The following is a 22,017-nucleotide window of genomic DNA, read 5'->3' on the forward strand; positions in this document are numbered from 1 at the left end:
TGATGGCAGATGGAGTATTCTGACGACGACTTTCATACCTTTTATGGACCTTGACACAGTTATTTACTTGGCAGTCTATGGGACAGTCACAGGCCTCCCGGTTTTCATCCAAAATATTTTATGGGTTTGGAACGACATGGGGGTAAGATTATTAATGATTAATGACAAAATTTTCATTTTTGGGCTGGAGTATTCCTTTAATCAAATTAATGCATTCTTGCTGAATAAAAACATTAATTTCTTAAAAAAATATGTTTATATTTTGTTTATTATGTTTATGAATATTTTTCATTTAACTTCTACACAAATGTGTTTTTTTCTTTGTAATAACGTACACTAATCATTATTGCACAATACTCTAGGTTGGAAACTTTGAAAACTACTGATACCTTTTTTAATATTTAGTATTTTTACACAACTGGGATATTTGGTTGATTTATTTTGTAATAATGACTGACTATATATCTCTCTGAATACATAATTTTCTTTTTTTGGTGAACTACCCTTTAGCAGTGCTTAAAATAGGTGAAAATAAAAAAGTGAGCTCAGTTGAACCAGTAAACAGACAAAGACAATGCAGGAAGTGACCTCAAAGCAAACATTATTTTTGGGCATTTGACATTTATTGAAATAAGCCTCTGGTCTGCATCTGAAATGTCTACATCTCAATGCAAATAACAACTCTGAAATATGACACATAGCTGCAGTCACTGTAACCTTTTCAAAACCTCGGCAAACAATGATTAATAACTTATTACGAGTATGAAATCAAAACATTATCGATCTTAAGTTAAACTTAGATTTGCATATATACTCAAGATTGATGTCTGAGCTGTGCCATTCTTATATGTTATTTGCATTTTGGTTCACATGTCTTGATATCCTCTCCATTGCAAACAAACCCACTTGCATTTCTTTGGCCTTGCAATCTAGCTTTCCTCACGATCACAGAAAGCAATTTAGCCTAAAAATCAACATCAAAATCAGAGAGAGAGAGAGAGAGAGAGAGAGAGAGAGAGAGAGAGAGAGAGACACACACTGTGAATTGGGGAAGGTGGTGATGACAGGAAGACCTGTTCAGAGTCAACAGTGCTGGATATACATATTATGAAATGTACACATCTCATCCAGACCTTGTTGACTAAAATATTTGTGAAGAGAAAATAAGAGGAAAGAAAGAGATACTAATAGAGTGATGCCAGCATACTGTATACTGTGTATATTACAGTAATGAAATTGTTAGCATCAATAATTGACTGCAAACTCCATCTAAACCAATACATCAATTGCCATCCTACTTTTATTTTCTTTCACTCAGAAATATATCAAATTATAGAGGTAAAATGGGTTGTAAATGCTGTTTCATGTTGACTTTTGTCAGTCCAGACAAATAACGATTTAAGAAAGATATGATAAAAAGAATAAATAAATAAATGCTGTGGCAAACCATTCTCACTGAAAATGGTAGTTCAAACACACTATATTAAGATATACAGTGCAGTGTGCGCTGTTTGCCGTGTACTGCACAATTTGTCAAATGTGGGTCATTTGCGTCTTGCATTGCATGCACATTTGCATACTGCATCCCACACACAGTATGCACACTGTAAAAATAATAAGAGTAGCATGGTTGTATGCTATTCCATTCAGCCTTTACCCACTCCTCCTTAAAAGGATGTATGAATATGAATTTGCACAGTATGAAATTGTATATTGAAAAGCTGTAAATATGGGCACTTCTGAATTGTGTTTTGATTGGCTTGTTTCATTTAATGGATCTGTCATCTCTCAAATGCCACATCCCACCTCCTTCTACAGACAAACAAACAATTCAAAAAAGAGTGAGAGAAAAGAAAGAGAAGGGGAACATTTCTTCCTCTAATACCTCTGAGTATCCCTGTCAGATGATGTGACATTGAGAAGTGAATCTTTCAGAGATTAATTAAATGTTTATGCCAAGTTGGAGAAATTACTATACTACCCAGAGAGCACTAATGCAAAGACTGTGTTCTCTGACCTGTATAAGCGTGTAATTTCCTGTGGCGAGAGAATAATCCGTGGCCACAGCACCTCCGTTTTAAGCACGGCTGATGACTTGCATAAAGAACCTTAGAAAAAGGACTCACCGTGATATTGGCATTGTTTCGACGGCAATTGAGGAGACAAAAGAATAATCACTTTGTATTTGCAATGTCTGTGTCATTTATAAAAGGTTTAGTGCCAATTATTAGCACAGGAAGCCAGCCACTCTTTAGATTTTAGGGTTGTATATGACCCAGCATGTTCTTGATAGGCTCTTTGACCTTCATCTTCCACATCTTCCCACTAAATGTCAGAAAGAGTGATTTGTTACGCAGTAAACATAGTGATGAGTGACTAAATCACATCTCACATTACCTCACATCAAAGCTTATTACATCACATTTGACCTCGGTGGATAACGTCCCATGCAAAAAGTCCTACCGTTATCTGTGGCCATGAAGAGAGCGGTGTACTGGTTGTTGTGAACGTGTGGAGACTCGCGGTCCAGTATGGCTCTGGTGGTGACATTGCCTTTGAAGGGGTTCACGATCAGCCAGTCTGCTGGGTCTCTCAATACAGTGAACCTGAAAGTCACACATGACCATTAACAGTTACACATGCAGCTTTTAGAATGAATCTTGCTTTTAAAGGTCACCAAAATGCATTTCAAAATCTCTTTCAGTTTATTTGATCACATTTTACAAGGACAAATCTCCTCGGACTAACCGAGTGTCTTGATTAAGAACACAATGCTGACAGTTCATGTATTACCCCTTGCGGCACTCGAACCTACAACCTTTTTTTTCCCAGAGCAGATTTTTAACCATTAAGCAACATGACCTCAAGCATTAGCACAACAGAGTGGTGATGGGTTATCAAGAAGGTCAGTTGAAAGTGAAATAAGAAGAAATGGAGCAAGAAGAGCCCCTGAAACATGTAGGAGTGATAAATGACCTGCAGCAACACCTCTAAGAGTAATGAGCTGTTTTGTAATTGGGTAACCATGTGATGATATCTTGCACATGACCTCCAGAACACCTAAGCATGTGTGTATGTACGACTGTATAAACGCAGTCACAGTAGTGCTGAAATCTGGAATTGAGTCGCTGATTTACAGACTAAATAAATAAACACACCAAATGAAATGCCAAGTTCTCTGGCTCTACTGCTTTTAGGAAACCCATAGAGACTCTTTCAAACCAGAGATTTTTATTTTTTCTGAAACCTCTCGCTGACTCCGATACCTTTCCCAAAAGAACACAAACATTCACACAACCAACACCCCCACCCCCCTTCTTAACGGTTTAAAAAAATTGCAGTTCTCACTAAAGCAAAAACCGAACTAGAAAATGAAGAGTGGACTTTATGTGTCAGTCTATACCACGAGTATTCCTATAATAACAAGTTTAGTAAGTTTATATTCAAGACAAACTTACTATCGGATTAAGATTTGTAAAATATGCATGTACTGTACAATATTTTACACATACAGTACCGTTCAAAAAGTTTAGGTTTGGTAAGATTTTTTTAACGAAGTCTCTTACGCTCACCAAGCCTGCATTTGATCAAAAATCTAGTAAATATGGTAATATTGTAAAATACTATCACAATTTATTGAACTGTTTTAAAACATTTTAATATATTTTTAAAGAATATATATATATAAGAAAACATATTTTTTCATATATATATATATTCATTACTCCAGTCTTCAGTGTCACATGATCCTTCAGAAATTATTCTCATTTGCTGATTGGGTGTAAAGTAACATTCTCAAATCATTTGTACTGTCTAATATTTTGTGAGGAACCCATAATACCTTTTTCCCTTCAAGAGTTTTTGATGAATAGAAAATTCTCCTTGAGCAGCAGTATATTTACAGTACATGGTTTTTAAACTAACTTAAAAAAAAAAAAACTTTCAATACAATTATACTTTATACTTTTTTTTTTTTTTTTTTTGATAGCTGTACATTTTGAGACATTTTGACACCAGTTGAGACTCAAAATAGGATAGCTTTTATAGTAGCTCCATTGTACCCCACTGCACTCCCTTCCGACAGCAAAAAAAGCACCTTTCACAAAGCAATTCTAGCTTATCAGCATTTTATCACATCTCAGGGAAATGTTCTCTGATTCACGCAGGCAAGCCCTCAGAAACAAACTAGCATGAGATTATCATCACGCTGCTCTGGGTACAAATACATCACATCCTGACTCAGATGTGCAAGAGGATAGTTTGTAATTCTCCTGTAAAATCAGCTGGCATTTGTTAGAGAACTCTCTTCCAGCCTGGAGTGTGACACAAAGGCTGTAAATGCAGTCAATGGTCTTATGTCCAGCAAAGTGTAATTCAAAGTGCAATTATATAGCCTACTATAATAATAATAAAAATCTTCAGGTGACTTTTTTTTGTAACCTTTTTTGTAGTTTTCAACGCCTTTGCCTGTAAATGTTCAGGTGATCTATTAACACACACACACACACACACACACACACACCTACATAAGTCAAGGCCATTTTTTTTTTTTTTTGCATGTGTTGTCTGCTGTTCAGCCTCACGGCTCTGACAACCCTCCATTTCTTTTCGACAGCACACTCTGAAAAACTTACAGTAGATGAACTGGCAATTCATACTGACACAAAACAAATTGATATTTCATTTCTTGAATCTGTTTATCAGACCTTCTACAAAGCCATTAATCAGACAGCCTTAAAGTTTGCAAAGGGGGTGTGGCCTAGGTGCTTGATCATGCGTATTGTACAAAATTTTCATTAACAATGCTTTTTTTTCTAATCTACACACAGCGCTTCTCTCAATTAGCCTCCTCTCAATGTCATTAGCGTGTCATTAAAAACACATTATGCAAATTAATATGTTATCTATAACGATACATGCTAATGACCATAAATAAGCTGTCAAAGACTTTTCACCCATAATCAAAGCTTCGGCTGATGTAGGCGTTTTTATTTCCATACGTTGTCACACTATGACACAAATTACAACAACATGATTAAGGGTACAACAAAGTCCTTGCCTTTTTGGCCAAAGTTGTCTGTAGTATTCTGCTTACACTAGAAACGAAGATTTGCCAGCATGTCTAAAGAAGAATCTGGGTCGGACCTTCTCCACAGCAAAAGGATAAAAGACTCAAAAGTTTCATCAGCATCCAATTTAGTCAGTAAAAAAGTAAGTTTGTGGCCAGTCTTGAGCATAGCTCGGTCATTAATCCTGATGCAGAGCATCATGGGTCTCTGGCTTTATGCACCATGATATTTTTTTGGCTACATTATCAGGGCTCCAGTCTCTGACAGCAATTGTTTCAGACACATGCTGGAAAAGCATGCAGAAATAACTACCCACTTAAAATTGCATTTGTGTGGAGTGTTAATCTCATCAACAATATTGCTAAAGAAAATGCTCAGTAATAAAAGATCTTATTAAAGATAGACAGAAAATGAGCATCATAATGTTAATTCAGGGTTTGCAAATCCCTGGGAGTTTGTAAGGGAACTGCAGGGAGTTTGTGAGTTTATGAAAATCTAATAATGATTTCAAGCATAAAAAAATTAAAATGAAAATAAAACAAATAAAATTTAACGCTACTAAAAATATTAAATATTTTAGTTGTTCACCTGCATGCTGTGACCATTAACTGACATCAGAGTGTGTAGTTAAATAATTTAAATATTAAAGGGATAGTTCACTCAAAAATAAAAATTCTGTCATCGTTTACGCACCCTCATGTTGTTCCTATCCTGTATACAGGTTAGAAATGACATGAAGGGAGTTATTAATGACAGCATTTTCATTTTGGGTTGAACTATCCTTTTAACTTATAATCTCAGGGGTACTTCAAGTAAATATTTTACAGGTTCATTGGGGTCCAGCTGACAAAAAGTCTTGGAATCACTGCAATAATTAAATGCTTTTAATTAAAATATACTTTTTACAAACACATGACGAGAAAAAAACAAAACAAAAACAAATTAATGATGTAGTAATGATCAGTACAATGACTAATGCACATTGCTTTAGAAAGAATTTAACTGTATTATTTAAAACACATATTTCTATTACACGGATATTTTTGTGGATTCAAATTATGCCATTTAAGTCAGAATAAAACAAAAATGACATGAAATGTTCGCTAAAATTAAATAATAGTTTCATCTAATAAAAAATAAATAAAATAAAATAAGATAAAAATAAAATAAAATAAAATAAATAAATGATGGCATACAGTATGTGTTTAGCATGTCACTTGACACATGTTTAATAATTCATTAGATGTCCATGCACAACCCTGTGCTAATGTTCCTTAAAGCTGAGGCCGGCTGCATAAACTAATCTGACCAACTAGCATTTATTCAAGTGGTAATCAATCTCACTTTTTGGATTCAAAATTTTTTTATGTATAGCAACTGACTTTAAAAAAGTTATAGCCAGTTTTCATGAAAACAAACAAATAAATAAATAAAAATGATGACTTACTTGTAAGACTAGTCTAAGAATTTTATGAAATTCAGCTGCTGTTCCTAATGACAAAACCTCTATTTCAGCCACAAGTACACAATAGCAACTGCTCACAAGCAAACATACAAGCTCACTTCACCAGGTTAGGGCACTGGCCTTCATCCCACAAAAAAACAAACAAACAAACAAAAAAACACTACTTCACCACAATCTAAAATGTAAGAAATACCTCTCCTTGAGCCACTTTTTCATATGTCAGGCCTGGAGAGGGCCTGTGGTGGGGTGCATATTCATGCTTCTGTATCACTACGAGGGCATGGAGGCCAGAGGGGCTTTTCTCCACGTTACCTTCTAATAGAGAGCAGGGGAAAGCTGCACACAGCTTCTCTGCTGCAGGAGGGTCATTCTGGCATCTTTGTACATAAATTCTGCTCTTTTTATTCCTGGTCTGTGCTCAGGAGTGGATCTATTTGAGGAGAAACCAATGCTGCCTCACACATTGAACTGTGAATGGAGTAAACCAACAATTTCTCCAATAAAGATCCATGTTACAGAAGCAAATAATAAAAGGTGGATTTAAAGTGTACAACGTCTGTGCCACTAACAGCATTAAACGAAATTGTAAGTAAATAAAGAGAACACCCACATATTCTTGAGCTTTTTTTGTGCTGAAACTTTAGACTTGATGTGAAACCTTGTTCAAATATTCATGTGTTCTCACTTTTTGCTGTTCCGTTGAGCTGATTTTCATGCTATAGCCCCAAAAAACAGGCCTCTTTATCAGAAAACATACATCTGCAGGGACGAGCAAGTGGCACACTTACGCTAATGCTGATCGTCCTGTGTTTGTAAAATAGGATGGATGCACACATTTGGATATTACTTTTAGCCCTTGAAATTCGATTGCAGTGTGGTTTGCAACCGGACATCTCTTTCTGAGTGAAGATACAATAAAAATGGAGGGAGAAAGACATGGCCTTTCCCAAACTCAGCATCATTCTCGTTCTAAGTTCATCTCTCTGTGGGATTCATTCCCACTAGCTAAGCTGAACTCAACTCCCACATGTGCATCCGCCGGACCCCAGATCAGTGCAGGAAGAGGCAGAGGTTGGTGAAAAACAGCTGTGCCATAAACTCTCCCTCCACTCTCATGTATGCAATAAATTGCCATTGTCACCCCTGCAGATATTTCGGTTTCATATCGGCAGAAAGAGCTGTACAAAGGAAATAAATGTGACAGGGAGGCAGGAAAATATAAACAGGGGGAGAAGGCCCATCAATCAGCCATGTTCAGACTCAGAGGGAATCAGACCCCTTCTGTGGGTGCAGTTCGTTCTGCCAGCCTGTCCATTAACTCCTCGTTAAAGTTCAGACTGTCGCTCGCCGTCCATTCATCTCACTCTGTTTGTTTAACCCTCTGACAGGCTTCACAGGTTCAGTATACACACACACACACACACACTTACTTTCTCCAGGGTTGGGGAATCAACTTTCAAAAGGCAGCATGTCAAGTTGCAAGCTACTTATATTTTAAAGTATAAACTCCATTTATATTTCCAATAATTTAAAATATACTTTAATATTTTATATGCTTTTAAAAATGTTTTTAAAAGCAGTCTCTTATGCTCACCAATGCTGCATTTATTTGATCAAAAATACAATAAAAACATTAATATTGTGAAGTATTAGTTCCAAGCAAAGCCACAGCAAAAAATGTTGTCGTCTTCAAGAAACAAACAGTGAATGGACAACAATAATCAGATTTTACGATTAAGACAATACTCTGATTATGAATCTACCATGTAAACAGAGATTTATGATTACATTAATCGGGCTAAAGTCACATTCGAATTAAACAGAAATCGAATTAAGACGTGGAGTATTCCTATTTTAGTTACATTATCGAAGTGCAGTATAGACATGTACATACCTTAATCACACTATTACCATCGTATAGGAATTTTCAACGCATTTTGCGACAGGATACACATGGCAGTGGTCAACCATTTGACGGCAAACAAAAGAGCATGGCTTTAACAATGCCATCATCTGTTTGCATATATAGCATGACAAATAATTAACTGCACTCGAAAAAATAAAATAAAAAAAAACCCAAAACTGTATATGGCATCATAACAATGTTTATACGTGAAATTCTGGAGGGGACGTTGGATGGCGTCACATGGGGATGTAATGACGTGTACCATTAATTGATCTTTGTACTGACATGTAAAACGGGAAAATGAAAGGAATATTCTAAAAGCAACTCATGTAAACACCTTAATCATAATATTGTCTTATTTAGAATAAGGAAAAATAATTAGATTACCAATGTCCATGTAAATGTAGTTAATGACTCACTCATTGAGTTTGTCGCCACCTACCGTCTCAATGATGCAGAAAGCAGTGTACAGTACATGGAAATTAACACCATTAACCAAAGTTAATAAATGCTGTAAAATGATTCTTATATCAAGTTAGCAATTGCATTATTACAATATTTATATATATGCAGTTATATCATTTGTTATTATTAGATTTTTTTTTTTAAATCATAATTTCTGTTTTAAACAAGTGTGAGCTGTTACTGTGGTACCAGTATCTCAATATTTTAAAAGTACATAATAGCACCTGGAACCTGATTAAGTAGCCCCTGGTTAGAGGGAGGCAATTTAGCTGGACAGGACGTGATGCTAGGACCTCTTAGAACAATGGTGTTTCCAACGGAGAGTTCCATAAGCAAAGATGTGCCAAGCTGTGCAAAGTTTATTCAGCCACTGAGGATTGAGGAGCATGTGTTCAGACAAACGTTCACTTGATTACTGTAAGCTTAAGCAAAGACTGTGAGAATCATCAAAGCTCTTTGTGTGGTATCAGCAGTCAAGCGTACGGACACTACACACACACTCCCAGATCCATCCCCTATCTCTTTCACACTTTTTTTAAAGAGCTCCCTGCCTGATAACTAAACTGCATAACCGAGGTAACAGGAACCACTACGTCGGCTTAATTTCCATAAATTATCATGCCTCAGCAATGCAATACATAAAATCTAATTTATTATCATAATAAGGCACAAAAAGCAGCTCTTTGCATCGGTTGAAAATCATAACCCTGTAATTAAGTCAGAGAAAACCAATTTATCCATGCTTCAGAGAGGCCTTGCCACTCACAGTCTTTCCTGTTGGCACCTTTTGGATAGTATTAATTATTTAACCGCATAATGGCTGTCTCTCACAACTGTTTCCTAGACTAATACCACGTTACTCATTATTAATGTCAAGAGGAAATAGAGATCAGACACTGTTTTGTTGCAGTCTGTCTATTTCCGTAGGACAAGCCTATATTTTATGAATTTGCATGAAAATGAGCCAAAATGGCTTCCTGCGGCACACACTCAGAGTGTGCAAGTTTCTTTCCCTTCAAAGATTCCTATTCCCCTCAGACCCCATAGTGATTCCATTGGCTGAAAGAACTTTAATCACGTTCTCTATTCTGCGCAGGAAAAATGTACTGTATGTATACTACCATTCAAAAGTCTAGGGCCAGTGTGATTTTTTTTAAACACTTTTATTCAGAAAAGGATGCATTAACTTGTTTATAAGTAACAGTAAAGACATGTTTGCTTATAAAATAATACAGTCTTGGTACCAAAGATTTCTATTTTAAATAAATGCTATTATTTCTATTCATCAAAGATTTTCCATAAAAAAATTTATAATATATATATATATATATATATATAATTTTTATTATTATTATTATTATTATTATTATTGTCTAATAGCATATTAGAATGATTTATGAAGGATCATGTAATAATGAAGACTGAAAATTCAGCAATCACAGGAATTAATTAGATTTTGAAAGTAAAATAGAAAATGTTTTTTTTTTTAATTATACATACATACATACAAATATTACTGTTTTTACTGAATTCAAAAAATCATATTGACCCCAAAGATTTGAAGGGTAGCAAATAACTGAGTAACAAGATGTTTATTTAAGTTTATTCATATTTACCAATAATAATAAAAAAATAAAAAAAACTATCAATACAAAAAGGAATCACTCAAAAGTAAGTAAAAAAAAAGTACTATCTCTTACCAACAACCTTTCTATTGTAAAACAGAGGTCAAATATCAACACTTGGGTCTAGACTGTTTAAATTAAATACACTATGTCACTATGTTAAATTACATTTACATTTAGTCATTTAGCAGACGCTTTTATCCAAAGCGACTTACAAATGAGGACAATGGAAGCAATCAAAAACAACAAAAGAGCGATGATATATAAGTGCTATAACAAGTCTCAGTTAGCCTAAACACAGTATACGCAGCAAGGGCTTTTAAATAATATAATAAATAAAAAGAAAACAAATAGAATAGAAAAAGAATAGGAGCAAGCTAGTGTTGGAGGTCTTTTTTATAATTGTATAATAAATGAAAAGAAAATAGATAGAATACAAAAAGATTAGAAAGGTTGTTAGATTTTTTTTATTTTTTTTTTTTTTTTTTTTAAATATAATTAGAATAGTGAGTGAAAAAGTTAGAGGGTCAAATAAAGATGGAAGAGATGTGTTTTAAGCCGATTCTTGAAGATGGCTAAGGACTCAGCTGCTCTGATTGAGTTGGGCAGGTCATTCCACCAGGAGGGAACATTTAATTTAAAAGTCCGTAAAAGTGACTTTGTGCTTCTTTGGGATGGCACAATAAAGCGACGTTCACTTGCAGAACGCAAGCTTCTAGAGGGCACATAAATATGAAGTAATGGATTTAGGTAAAGGGGTGCAGAGCCAGTGGTGGTTTTGTATGCAAACATCAATGCCTTGAATTTTATGTGAGCAACTATAGGTAGCCAGTGCAAACTGATAAATAGAGATGTGACGTGTATTCTTTTCGGCTCATTAAAAATTAATCTTGCTGCCGCGTTCTGGATTAATTGTAAAGGTTTGATAGAACTGGCTGGAAGACCTGCCAAGAGAGCGTTGCAATAGTCTAGCCTGGACAGAACAAGAGCTTGAACAAGGAGTTGTGCAGCATGTTCCGAAAGAAAGGGCCTGATCTTCTTAATGTTGAATAAAGCAAATCTGCAGGATCTGAATTATTTGACATATCAGCTTTCAATAAAATGTAAACAACAATCCTGAGAACTTCACTGGCCCTGTGCGAGGAAATAAGATAAGAAACCAGCTTAGAATTATATCTGACACTGTGGAACTAATGAGATAAACCAACCGTATCTTGTTTCTGTGTGAGAAATGGTTAACTCCCATAAAGAAAGGAGTCAAGGAGGCCAAGCGTCTTCATATTTACCAAAATTAATTCAGTTTTTCTGAGTGCAGTTATTCTTTTGAGCAGCCACTGCAGAGTAAGCGAGACCTGACATGAACCAGCCCAAACTCTTCCCTCCTCCGCTGTCACCAAACTCTCAGTGCAGCTCACAAGAGATTATTCTGAATGCCGCATAGTTGATTTATTTATTTTTTAAGACAATCTTTAAGTTCCAGGAACTCAGTAGAATAAGGCGTCGCTGTTGTCCTCTGAGTTTCCTGAGATGTGAAGGCAGCAGAGTTGTCGTTAATTAAAACAGACAGCCACACTACAGTATTACATTGTTGAATAGAGGAAGAGGGACCTCCAGATAAACAGTGCACACACGTACAATTACTGGTGATTAATCAACGCGTACAAATTACAGCAAACTTAAACTTAACTCTACAAAAGAGTTCACTTAGCACTGGTGATTAATTAATGGTTCGCCCACATGTACACAAAGAGACATTAACATATACAAACCCACAGCACCAACATAATGCACTATAGGAACAACCAAGTCAAGTGCAATTACAAAAACATTTTGCATCTAAATGGATTATGTATCATTGCAACACCATAGCAACACCCTATTACACTTACACAAGCTGGGACAGCAAGATGTCTTAAAATCATTAAAAACAAATTTATGTTATATTAAAAAAAGCCAAAACCTCTAAATACGAAGGTATAGTTCTACATAAAAAAAGAGACATATCTGGTGTAAATCAAGAACATGTACATTTACATGTACTTTGAGTTCTCATTTTAACATTTTTTGGCAGCACAGAACCTTGGGAAACTAAATTGACCAATTTGTCATTTGTCCTGCCAGCAGATTTCAGCGTATCTAAAACATATTTGCAAATTTAGTTTTATTACTTTTCTCAAGTGATTTTTAACCATGTTTCCTTTAATAAGTTTTAGGCTAGCTGAGCAAAGCAAGTGAGTTTAAGTTACAGTAAATATCTAATTTTGTCTTCTTAAAAAAAACATGCACTAACAAAATTAACTTATTTTAGTTTAAACTTCTACTTTGGAAAATAATAGCCTGTAGAGGGGACCTTTGACATTAGGTGACCTTGAAGATACAAAGGTTGAGATCCTCTGCTCTAATGAGAAGAAAACTGGCCTGTCATCTAGACATGGCCTGTCATATTTTAGTACTTGCTGAGCACTGCAGTTCCAAAACAACTAATGAGAGAAGGGTGCAACGGAAGCAGATCCCATGAAGGAGGAAGTAGCTCAGTCACATCCTGTAGGTCAGGAGAGCAAAAGGGCGAGAGGAAAGAAATACATTTCTGCATCTCATGTCACTATCAACTATAACTTTCCCAGCCTGCACTGAAGAGTGAATAACAATGTCAGGAACAACTTAACATCCCTGAACAAACAAACAAAGTCACTTTAAATATCATCCAGCATATTGGCTGTAATATACAAATGAGCATTTATTAAATATCAAGCATGGTAGTGCAGGTGTGAGAGTGTTTCACTAAATCAGCACAGAAGACACAGCTGTGTCCAAAGCAGTGGCATCACTTAACAGCTTTCACTGCTGACAAAGACACATCCATTAACATGCTTATTTATCTTACGAAAACTCTAACGTGCATATAGAGAAATAAATGTGAACCAATACAATATTACCACTCAAATCTGCTTTAAAATGTGAATAGATATTTAATATAAGAGTCGGATGAGGAATTGTTATGCTGTGTAGAATTAATCGTGAATCATCATTTAACATGCACTGAAACGGTTTCTCATAAAATCATACAAAAGACCTTGAATTAATTCAGCTGCAGTAAATCTAAAAAACAATTATCTTTTTAATAAATTAATACGCAATGGGTTAGTGTCAACATGAAATGCTGTTCACAATCCATAATGTGATGTATTTCGGAATGAAAAAGGATATTCTAGAAGAAAAAAAAAACATTTAGAGGCTTGGTTTTATGCATTTAGAATTTAATTATATTTGTTTTACACAAAGATTCCCTTAAGAATTTTTTTAATCTACAACATTTTATTGGTTGTGTTTTGTTCGGTTTATTTTTTTCCTTGATGTGATTTAATTTCAAAGTAAACTGAATTATTAATAAATGTCAGAAAAAAAGAAAAAGTTCTGAAACTTTAAAATGGTAGTGTATTTAAAAAAGTAAATAGTAAATGTTTACATTCTATCAATTTTTTTACAGTTAGAAATATATCTTATATCTAGCACATTGTAGCAAATTCCTAGTAGCTGTAGAATATGTAAATAATAAGTCTCTTCAGGAATGAGGTGTCTTGATCTTGACTGTGCAGTATATAAAGAGATGGGGGAAATTCCCCACACAAACAGGCTCCAGCCATCTTTTCAGTGTCTTTCTCCTCCTTTTCTCAGAGTTTTAAACTGCGGCAGAGCCAAAGGGAGGAACAAACTCAGAATTATGTATACAGGGCTGTTCTGAAACCTTTTTTTTTTGAGCAAGATCAACTCAAAGACAGCTTTGAAGCAGAGTTGGACTGGGATTTCTGCACTGATCCAAGTGAAAGCGCTACATTTTGACTGTGGATGGTACTCAGCAGGGGAACAACCATTACCCAAGACCTGCTATTATAATATTCCATACAGACTGAGATATGACGGTGCTCATTAAAGATCCTCTTTGTTTTGCTCAGGAATACTAATATCCAATAACTAATTTATTTTTATGGAACAGATGGAAAAATCATGCAAAAAAAAAAAAAAAAAAAAAAAAAAGACTAAATTGTAATGGGTAGATGAAAAAGTTTGCACCCTCAATTGTTCTCAGACCCAAAGGCTGAACATCCAAAAAATAAATAAATAAATAAATAAAGTACTAACACAAGCAGATGTGGACTACAAACTACTAGTATTTCCAGAAATAACAATGACTGACTGAAGTGTAGTATCTATCGTTGTTATAAAAATATGACACAGAAACTTACAACAGTCATTGTTATTGTTGGAAGTATTAGTAAATATTATATACTTAAAAACAAAAACTTAACATTGTGTATAAGACCAGACCTTGGTGGTAGTATTTGCGAAAGCAACCACTGTTTCAACAACAAAAACTTTGTTAACATAAGCTAATGCAAATAGAATTTAATCTATTTGACAAAATCTACCCATTGTATTTCACAGACGTCTCCTCAGCCTCACTCCTAACGACCTGTGGCGGTGAGGGAGCTTGCACCCAACGAGCCTTCCCATAATTCTGATAGTGTCTGTGTTTGTGATTTCCCTCAGGCTAGCAATGATGCACAGCTCACCTTACCCTGACAAGCCTGACAGAGCTAAATAAAGGGGTGGAGATAGAAGAAAACGCTAAAAACCTTTGAGCAAACACATCAGAGACGCCAAAATCGTAACCTTGTCTGCACTCAGAGGAACGTCTGATAAAGACTGATTTGAGCTCAAATGAGAGCTCCAAACATGTCTATAATAAAAGAGCCATTGAAAAGCATAATGATCCTGAAGTGTGTTTTATTTCACAAAAGTATCAAGCTAAATGTATGGACTGCTATTAGAGCCTAAACAATCAGACCATTCTTGGATCTGGAAATTTTCTGTAATTCACCAAAAAGACTAAATCGATAAATAGCAAACAAACAAACTCTAATAAACAAATCCCTATAGACCATTTTCCTTTTATCTTTTATCAATAGAGAGATAAAACTGGCAGGATGTGAAAAGCACTCTTATGCATTATGGTTCCTGTACAAGCTTTTTATGATAAATCCAGAGAACAATATGTCTGTATGGAAAAATCGTTGCCATTTCTGTCAGTTCAAAAGAAAATCGAGAATATTCAAACTAAATTAGAGGATAAATTAAAAGGAATAGAATCAGACATCAAACAAGACCTAACAATTGGTGTTTTCTTTTCTCTTAGAAGCAGAACCACTCCTAAATTTTTTCAAAATAAAAACTAATACTATAGAAACAATTACAACAGTTTTTATTTAACTTGATCTTTTAACAGCATTTCTTTAGGCTTCAAATCATAGGCCTATAATGGCTATAATACTCCTGTTGTTCACAATAACAATTCCACAATCTGTAGTTCTTGATAAGTCTACTAATTCTGCAGCCATTTTAATTCTCGTCTTTTATCAAGGACACCTGATTGCATATCTTTTACAATGCAGTCCTTAAAAAGTACCATGGGACAATTAGAAAGACAGATCAATGGGGTTTCACTTTCTTTTGCACTCTTTGCCCTTGCTAGGGGACAATCTTTGGGACAGCTTCTGCTAATATAAGCCTTAAAAGAAATAAATGTCACATAAGAACTCTGTTAAAGAGAATATAGGATAGGCTGACCAACTGACTGACAGACAGACAGACAGACAGATATATAGAATGACCGATAGACAGACAGATAGACAGATTTACTAACAGATAAACACACAAAAAGATGATAGAACACTAGATAGAAAAACAAGACAGACAGACATACCGTCATACAGACAGACAGCTTCTCTCAAGCTTTCCATCTGTCTTTCCTTTTAATTTTTGCTGCAGCGTGTTCTTTTTTTTCCTACTCAGTTCTGCCACTTATAGCCTCAGGTGAAAGCTATGGTACTTCAAAGAGCCTTTTACTGGCAAAAGGAGATCAAAAGAGGTGAGGCAGGCAGTGAGAGGACAGATATAGAAGAGATAAAGAATGAAGAGAGGACAGAATGAGAAAGAGAAGGGAGAGAGCTCATATGGTTTGTGATGAGGAGGGCTCGCTCTAACTAGCAGGATGGAGCGGTAATAATGGCAAAGCACATGATCACAGCGGCGCACCGAGTTTCATACTGTGAGTTTCATACATGCTAAGCGGACATGACGAATCACAGGAGCCTGTTTAAATTCTCCTGATCTGAACAAGCATGGCACAGCTTACACTGAGATCACATAACAAATGCAAATGTGTACACACCACATCTACAGCAAAGAAGGTTGAGGGAATGAACAAAGGAGGGATAGAGGAGAGTGTGAGAAATCGCACACAGCTGATTTTTGATTTTAAAATATTAACTTTCCTGTAGCGCAAACATTTATGGAGCTATAAGCACCAAGATCCTGAGTTTGATTCCCAGGGAGATCAAGAACTGAAAAAACAAAATTTACAGCTTGAATGCAATGTAAGTCACTTTGGATAAAAGCATCTGTCAAATACATAAATGCAAATATTTTTGTATTTTTGTATTTTGCATTACCATATTGATAGGGTAATTCGGCTTCAAGGAAAGTTAAAAGCTACATTAATGTAAGGATCTGTCACAAGTCTCTAATAATCTTTTTAGAGGTAGCGGCTCCAAGTACTTGGTCAATCGTGTAGTTGGGCAGCAAGATGAATGTCTGCACAGATGGTCAAACTCTGTCGTGCAGAGCTGTGCGCTCACATGTCAAACAAAACTGAGAACACAGCAAATATGCTGGAAGCAGGACAAAGAACTGTAAGACAAGAATAACCATACTGAGACATGTCTAAGTGACAGGGGTCATGCTATCCTGCTAGTCCAAGGCCTTGATTAGTTTGTGCTGTCATCGCAAACTACCCTGTCAGAATCCAATGAGAATGTATGTGTATGTGTATTTGACATTTGCTTCAGTGTTTGTAAAAGTTATCCCTCCCATGTCTAGCACAGAAGCAGTGTAACGGAAACAGAACATAAGCATTATTGTCTCTGGAAATGGTGCACTTGGTCCCATTTGTAATTATATAAATCAGAAAGGTGCACATGAGCTTCCCCTTTGTGCCAGTGATGCGCCCTCGACACAACCTTTTGAGACAAATCTCAGTTGACGACTACCCAACAGTCTCTGCAGCATTATATGACCAAAGAAACAAAGACTGAGGACCATAGTCATACTTTACCAACCTTATGCTCTGCGTTTGTAGGTAGTCTGGGTCAGAAGCGTTCAGCATGGCAACAAAGCTCCCAACGGGAATATTTTCTCTTCTGATGACAACCAGAGGATCTGGGAAGAACACCGGTCCTTCATTCACATCCATAACTGTAATGTAAACTGTCGCTGTAGAGCTGGGGCCATACACAACATCAGGAACCAGAGGGTCTTCGTTTTCCACTTTTATCAGCAGTGTGTGAAACATTGAACTTTCGTAGTCCAGAGGCTGAGAAAGACAAAAGGAATTATGTAAGAGCAATTAGTATTAATGAATACCAGACAAATGACTCTTTACCATTATTTTTCAATAAGTAAATTTTTTCTTGTCAAAAGCAACTCATGGTATATTTTTAAAATCCTCCTCCTGGAGGGCTGCTTTCCTGCAGAGTTTAGCTCTAAAACACCTGCCTTGAGGTCTCTAGTAATCATGAAGACTTCGAATCAGGGATCCTCGAATCTGGTCCACGAAATCCATTTTCCTGCAGAGTTTAGCCCTAATTAAACACACCTGAGTATGCTAATCTCTAATGTCTCCAGAATCATTAGAAAATCACAGGTAGGTGAGTATGATCAGGGTTGGAGCTAAACTCTGCAGTGCATTGGCCCTCCTGGGCAAGATTTGAGAAACCCTGCCTTAAATAGCTGGTTCAGATGTGATTTATTTGGGTTGGCCACTAGAAACAGCTAATCAAGGCCCTCGTGATTACTAGACACTTCTAGAACACTGTGTTGGTGCAAGTTGGAGCTAAACTCTACAGGATGTTGGCCTTCCAGGAACAGGATTAGATTGCTCTGCAGAAAGTGGACCCTTTAGGACAGGGGTGTCCAAACTTGGTCCTGAAGGGCACTGTCCTTAAGAGTTTAGCTCCAACTTGCCTCTTCCCACCTGCCTGGAAGATTCTTCTGTGCCTAGTAAGACCTTGAACAGCTGGTTCAGGTGTGTTTAACTGGGGATGGAGCTAAACTCTACAGAAGAGGTCTTCATCCCTGCTCCTGGGGACCCACTGTTCTGCAAAATATATTTTCAAACTGCTTCAGCACACCTGCATGTGTATCATTCAAGTGATCCTGAAAAGTTTAATTAGCTGGTACATGTGTGTTTGATTAGGGTTGGAGCTGAACTCTGCATAATGGTGGGTCACCAGGAGCAGGGTTGAAGACCTCTGCTGTACAGGACAGTGGCCCTCCAGGAGCAGTATTAGGCATACATACCCTAAAACTACTGGCTTGCTTACAAATCCTATATTAGCAGCTCAAGAATGTGCCATTTTTGGCCTTGAACTTTTAAAGTTTTAGTTACCAATTAACACTTAGTAAGTTGTTTGTTTAATTGGTTAAGGTCTCAGTTGATAACCTAAATTTTATAGGTTCAAGCCACATAAGGCAATCTTAATGCCTTCACCAGTAAAAGGCAATCAAGTAACAGAAAAATACATTGCACACCTTTACCACTGACAGCATCCCTTCATTGTTGTCCAGGTTGGTCTGTATCTCAAAGTTCTGGTTTGGATCTCCATTGATGATGGAGTAGATGGCTCTCCAGGCTCCAGTGGCGGGGTCGTCTCTGTCATCCACTGTTAGGTTCACTACCACCCCAGTTGATCCCTCATTCACTGATGCCTGGAACTACAGAACAGGTTGTTTGATCTGTCAAACATTTCCCAATGTTTGAAAACCAAGAAAACACATTACAGCAACACTTTAGAATTCATCATACTGTATAGCATGTAAATTGACATGCATTTGCGGTCTGTAATCAAAATCAATAATTCTCTTTCCAGTCTCTTCCAATAAAACAGAATAACCAGTGGAGGAGTTGCTGGTTGTAGAAATGAATTCATTTAACTGGAAATTAAGGCTTTGACTAGATCTTCACAATTGTGGCTCTTATGTTTACAGAGATTAACACCACCAGTGGGACAGGTGCCTATTGTTTTCAGCTAACTGCGCACCACCTTGAGTAATGAAAGAAGCGCTGATCTACCTACAGCCGCGATCAATTCAATCCCTGTTTAGTCCTTACTTCCTTGTTTTGTACATGAAAAATCTCTGTCTTACATCCACCTCTCTCCTACCATTCTTTCTGTCCCTCTGTCAAAGATAAGGCTTAAGCTAAGCCTAAATGAAACAGCTCTTGTTCAGTTTTGTCACTGGAGGAAAGCCACTCCATTCAGAATACTGCAAATCTCCATAGTCCTTTCTCAATCCAACCCAATGTCACAGGCCTATTTGGGGAGATGAAGTGTTCCTAGAAAGGCCAGATGAGCTTTGGTCCCCATCAGCTCTGCTATCATTTCTGTTTAGTGGCTTGTGAAGTGAGCACCCCTTCTATGCCTCAGGAATGCACTCCCTTTATAAGAGCTGTCCAGTGGGGAGGGTATAGGGGTAGAGATGCAAAGGTCATCAGCATCCTGAAGAGGATGCTGCTGGATCTGGGTGGCTGGATGAATTAAAGAAGTTTAGAAAGCGAAGCTAAGTAGTTTAAACCCCCGTGGAACTGAAGTACTGCCACTAGGCCCTCTCTCTAAATTAATGCTTATTGCTTTTGAGCCACAGTAGTGAATCATCCAGTATTAACAGTAAAGAAAATCCTTAATGTCATGAAGGCACATCTCCGTTGACAACATTCACACTTAGTTTCTCACTTTTTCACAGGTGTAAAAATGTTCTGCTACCACAATCTGCTGTAGACATATCAGGCAGTAGATGCAGGTGGTGACTTCTAGCCTCAGTCATTTTATTACACCTGAAAATATAGATTTTTCATTTCTAAGGCCCATCTCACAATAAGAATATCTTATTTAGTAATATAAAGAAAGAACCCGGTGATTTTATTCCTTACGAGAGAGAGAAGAAAAAAAAAGAAGAAAAAAAAAAACTCAGCCTTACATATAAGCCACGCTTCATCCTTTCTTGAAAATAGATCTCCATTTAATTTTTTCATTTCTAAAACACAAGCCCAGCTCACCGTGTCTTTAAAACCTGTGGGTGTCTCGAAGGAGACGAGATTGCACCTGTCTGCTGAAGGCCACGAAGCGATTACATCACTTACATATTACTTCAGCTCCAATGAGAGGCTTGTGTCTACAGTGAGCCCTGCAGGGGTATCACTGTCAAAATCACAGTGGCAAGAGATACTCTCCTGCTATCAACCAAGATTTTATCATGTGTGGAATAAACAATTAAGCAAAGGTTGTCACAAATGTTTACTGAGGGACGCGAATATGTCCACACAGCTTCACGCTGTGCATCTTCACATCGCTGACCGGTCGTGTTTCATTTAATCATCTGGGGCAGTGAAGCGGTCAGATGGATGCATTCAATCTTTGTTGGCTGCTGATACCCTGGCCCTGCCACACCACTGATAAGACCTCAATCCCTCTGAGTTCACAATGCAACCAGCAGTGTGACAAACAGAGAAGTTATCAACCCTGAGGCTAGACCCCAAAACTGAGGGAACGGGGTGGGTTTGTGTGTGTGAGGTAGATGTCGCCTATAAAGCCCCCCATCACCAGAACACAGGGAAAGTGAGGAAGGTAGAAAGTGTATGGCCAGATAAAGATAAATCACTTTCTACAGAGGCACCGATGTGGTGAGACCCGGAAGCCAAGAATGACTGGGATTATTTGGCATGCCATTCATTATTAGTAATGTAGCGCAGTGTGAAGGCATCATTGGAGATTCGTTTTGAGCTGTGCTACTGCTTTAGTAACAAATAGCTCAAAAAATTCACACCTGATACTGTAACTCCCCCTTCGTCTCGACATCTGTTCGTGGAATCAAATCAACATTCATGACCTTTCGAGAAACTCTGCCTGACTTACACGTCTCAAATTGCACATCTAAAACTGGGAATGTGAAAAAAACCTTCGCGCTGTTTTCACAGCTTAACAAGATTCTAAAAACTAACACTTTGCTTCAGCTAAACTGGGAACGCATTCAAGGTGAAAGCACTCCAGAAGCCTTCAGAGAGCGAGAGTCGTGAGATGAGTCTCTCCTGATGTGACTGTGGAAGACGATACAGGTGCCTTTTAATGCCACAGGTAACCTCAATCACACACTTTCACTTCAGAGCCTCTCAGAGTGACAGACTGAGATGTTCTACAGTCATCAGGAGCCAGAGACCCCTACAGTATGGGTTATTTTGCCAAAACTTACAGTAACACATTCTAAAAACATAAATAAGGGCCATCCAGATTTTTAATGCTGATTGTGAGGGAAGGTCTGAAGAATGGATCTAAATATGAAAAATATGTTAAAGGCATAGTTCACCCCAAAATGAAA

General features: G+C 37.0%; 1 protein-coding gene across 9 annotated transcripts in view; it reads right to left on the reverse strand.

Annotated features, from left to right (window-relative positions):
- Window positions 1-22,017, reverse strand: part of LOC109108993 (cadherin-13-like) — a 355,177-nt gene that overhangs the window by 29,586 nt on the left and 303,574 nt on the right. For all 9 annotated transcript variants that reach the window (XM_042744284.1, XM_042744288.1, XM_042744283.1 and 6 more), the window contains 3 exons: window positions 19,177-19,359; window positions 17,706-17,959; window positions 2,464-2,606 (listed from right to left, as the gene is read on the reverse strand). In XM_042744284.1, the coding sequence (XP_042600218.1) occupies window positions 2,464-2,606; window positions 17,706-17,959; window positions 19,177-19,359 (580 nt within the window). The remainder of the gene's footprint in view (window positions 1-2,463; window positions 2,607-17,705; window positions 17,960-19,176; window positions 19,360-22,017) is intronic.

Source organism: Cyprinus carpio, chromosome B18 (assembly GCF_018340385.1).
Source record: "Cyprinus carpio isolate SPL01 chromosome B18, ASM1834038v1, whole genome shotgun sequence".
In the NCBI taxonomy this organism is placed as follows: domain Eukaryota; kingdom Metazoa; phylum Chordata; class Actinopteri; order Cypriniformes; family Cyprinidae; genus Cyprinus; species Cyprinus carpio.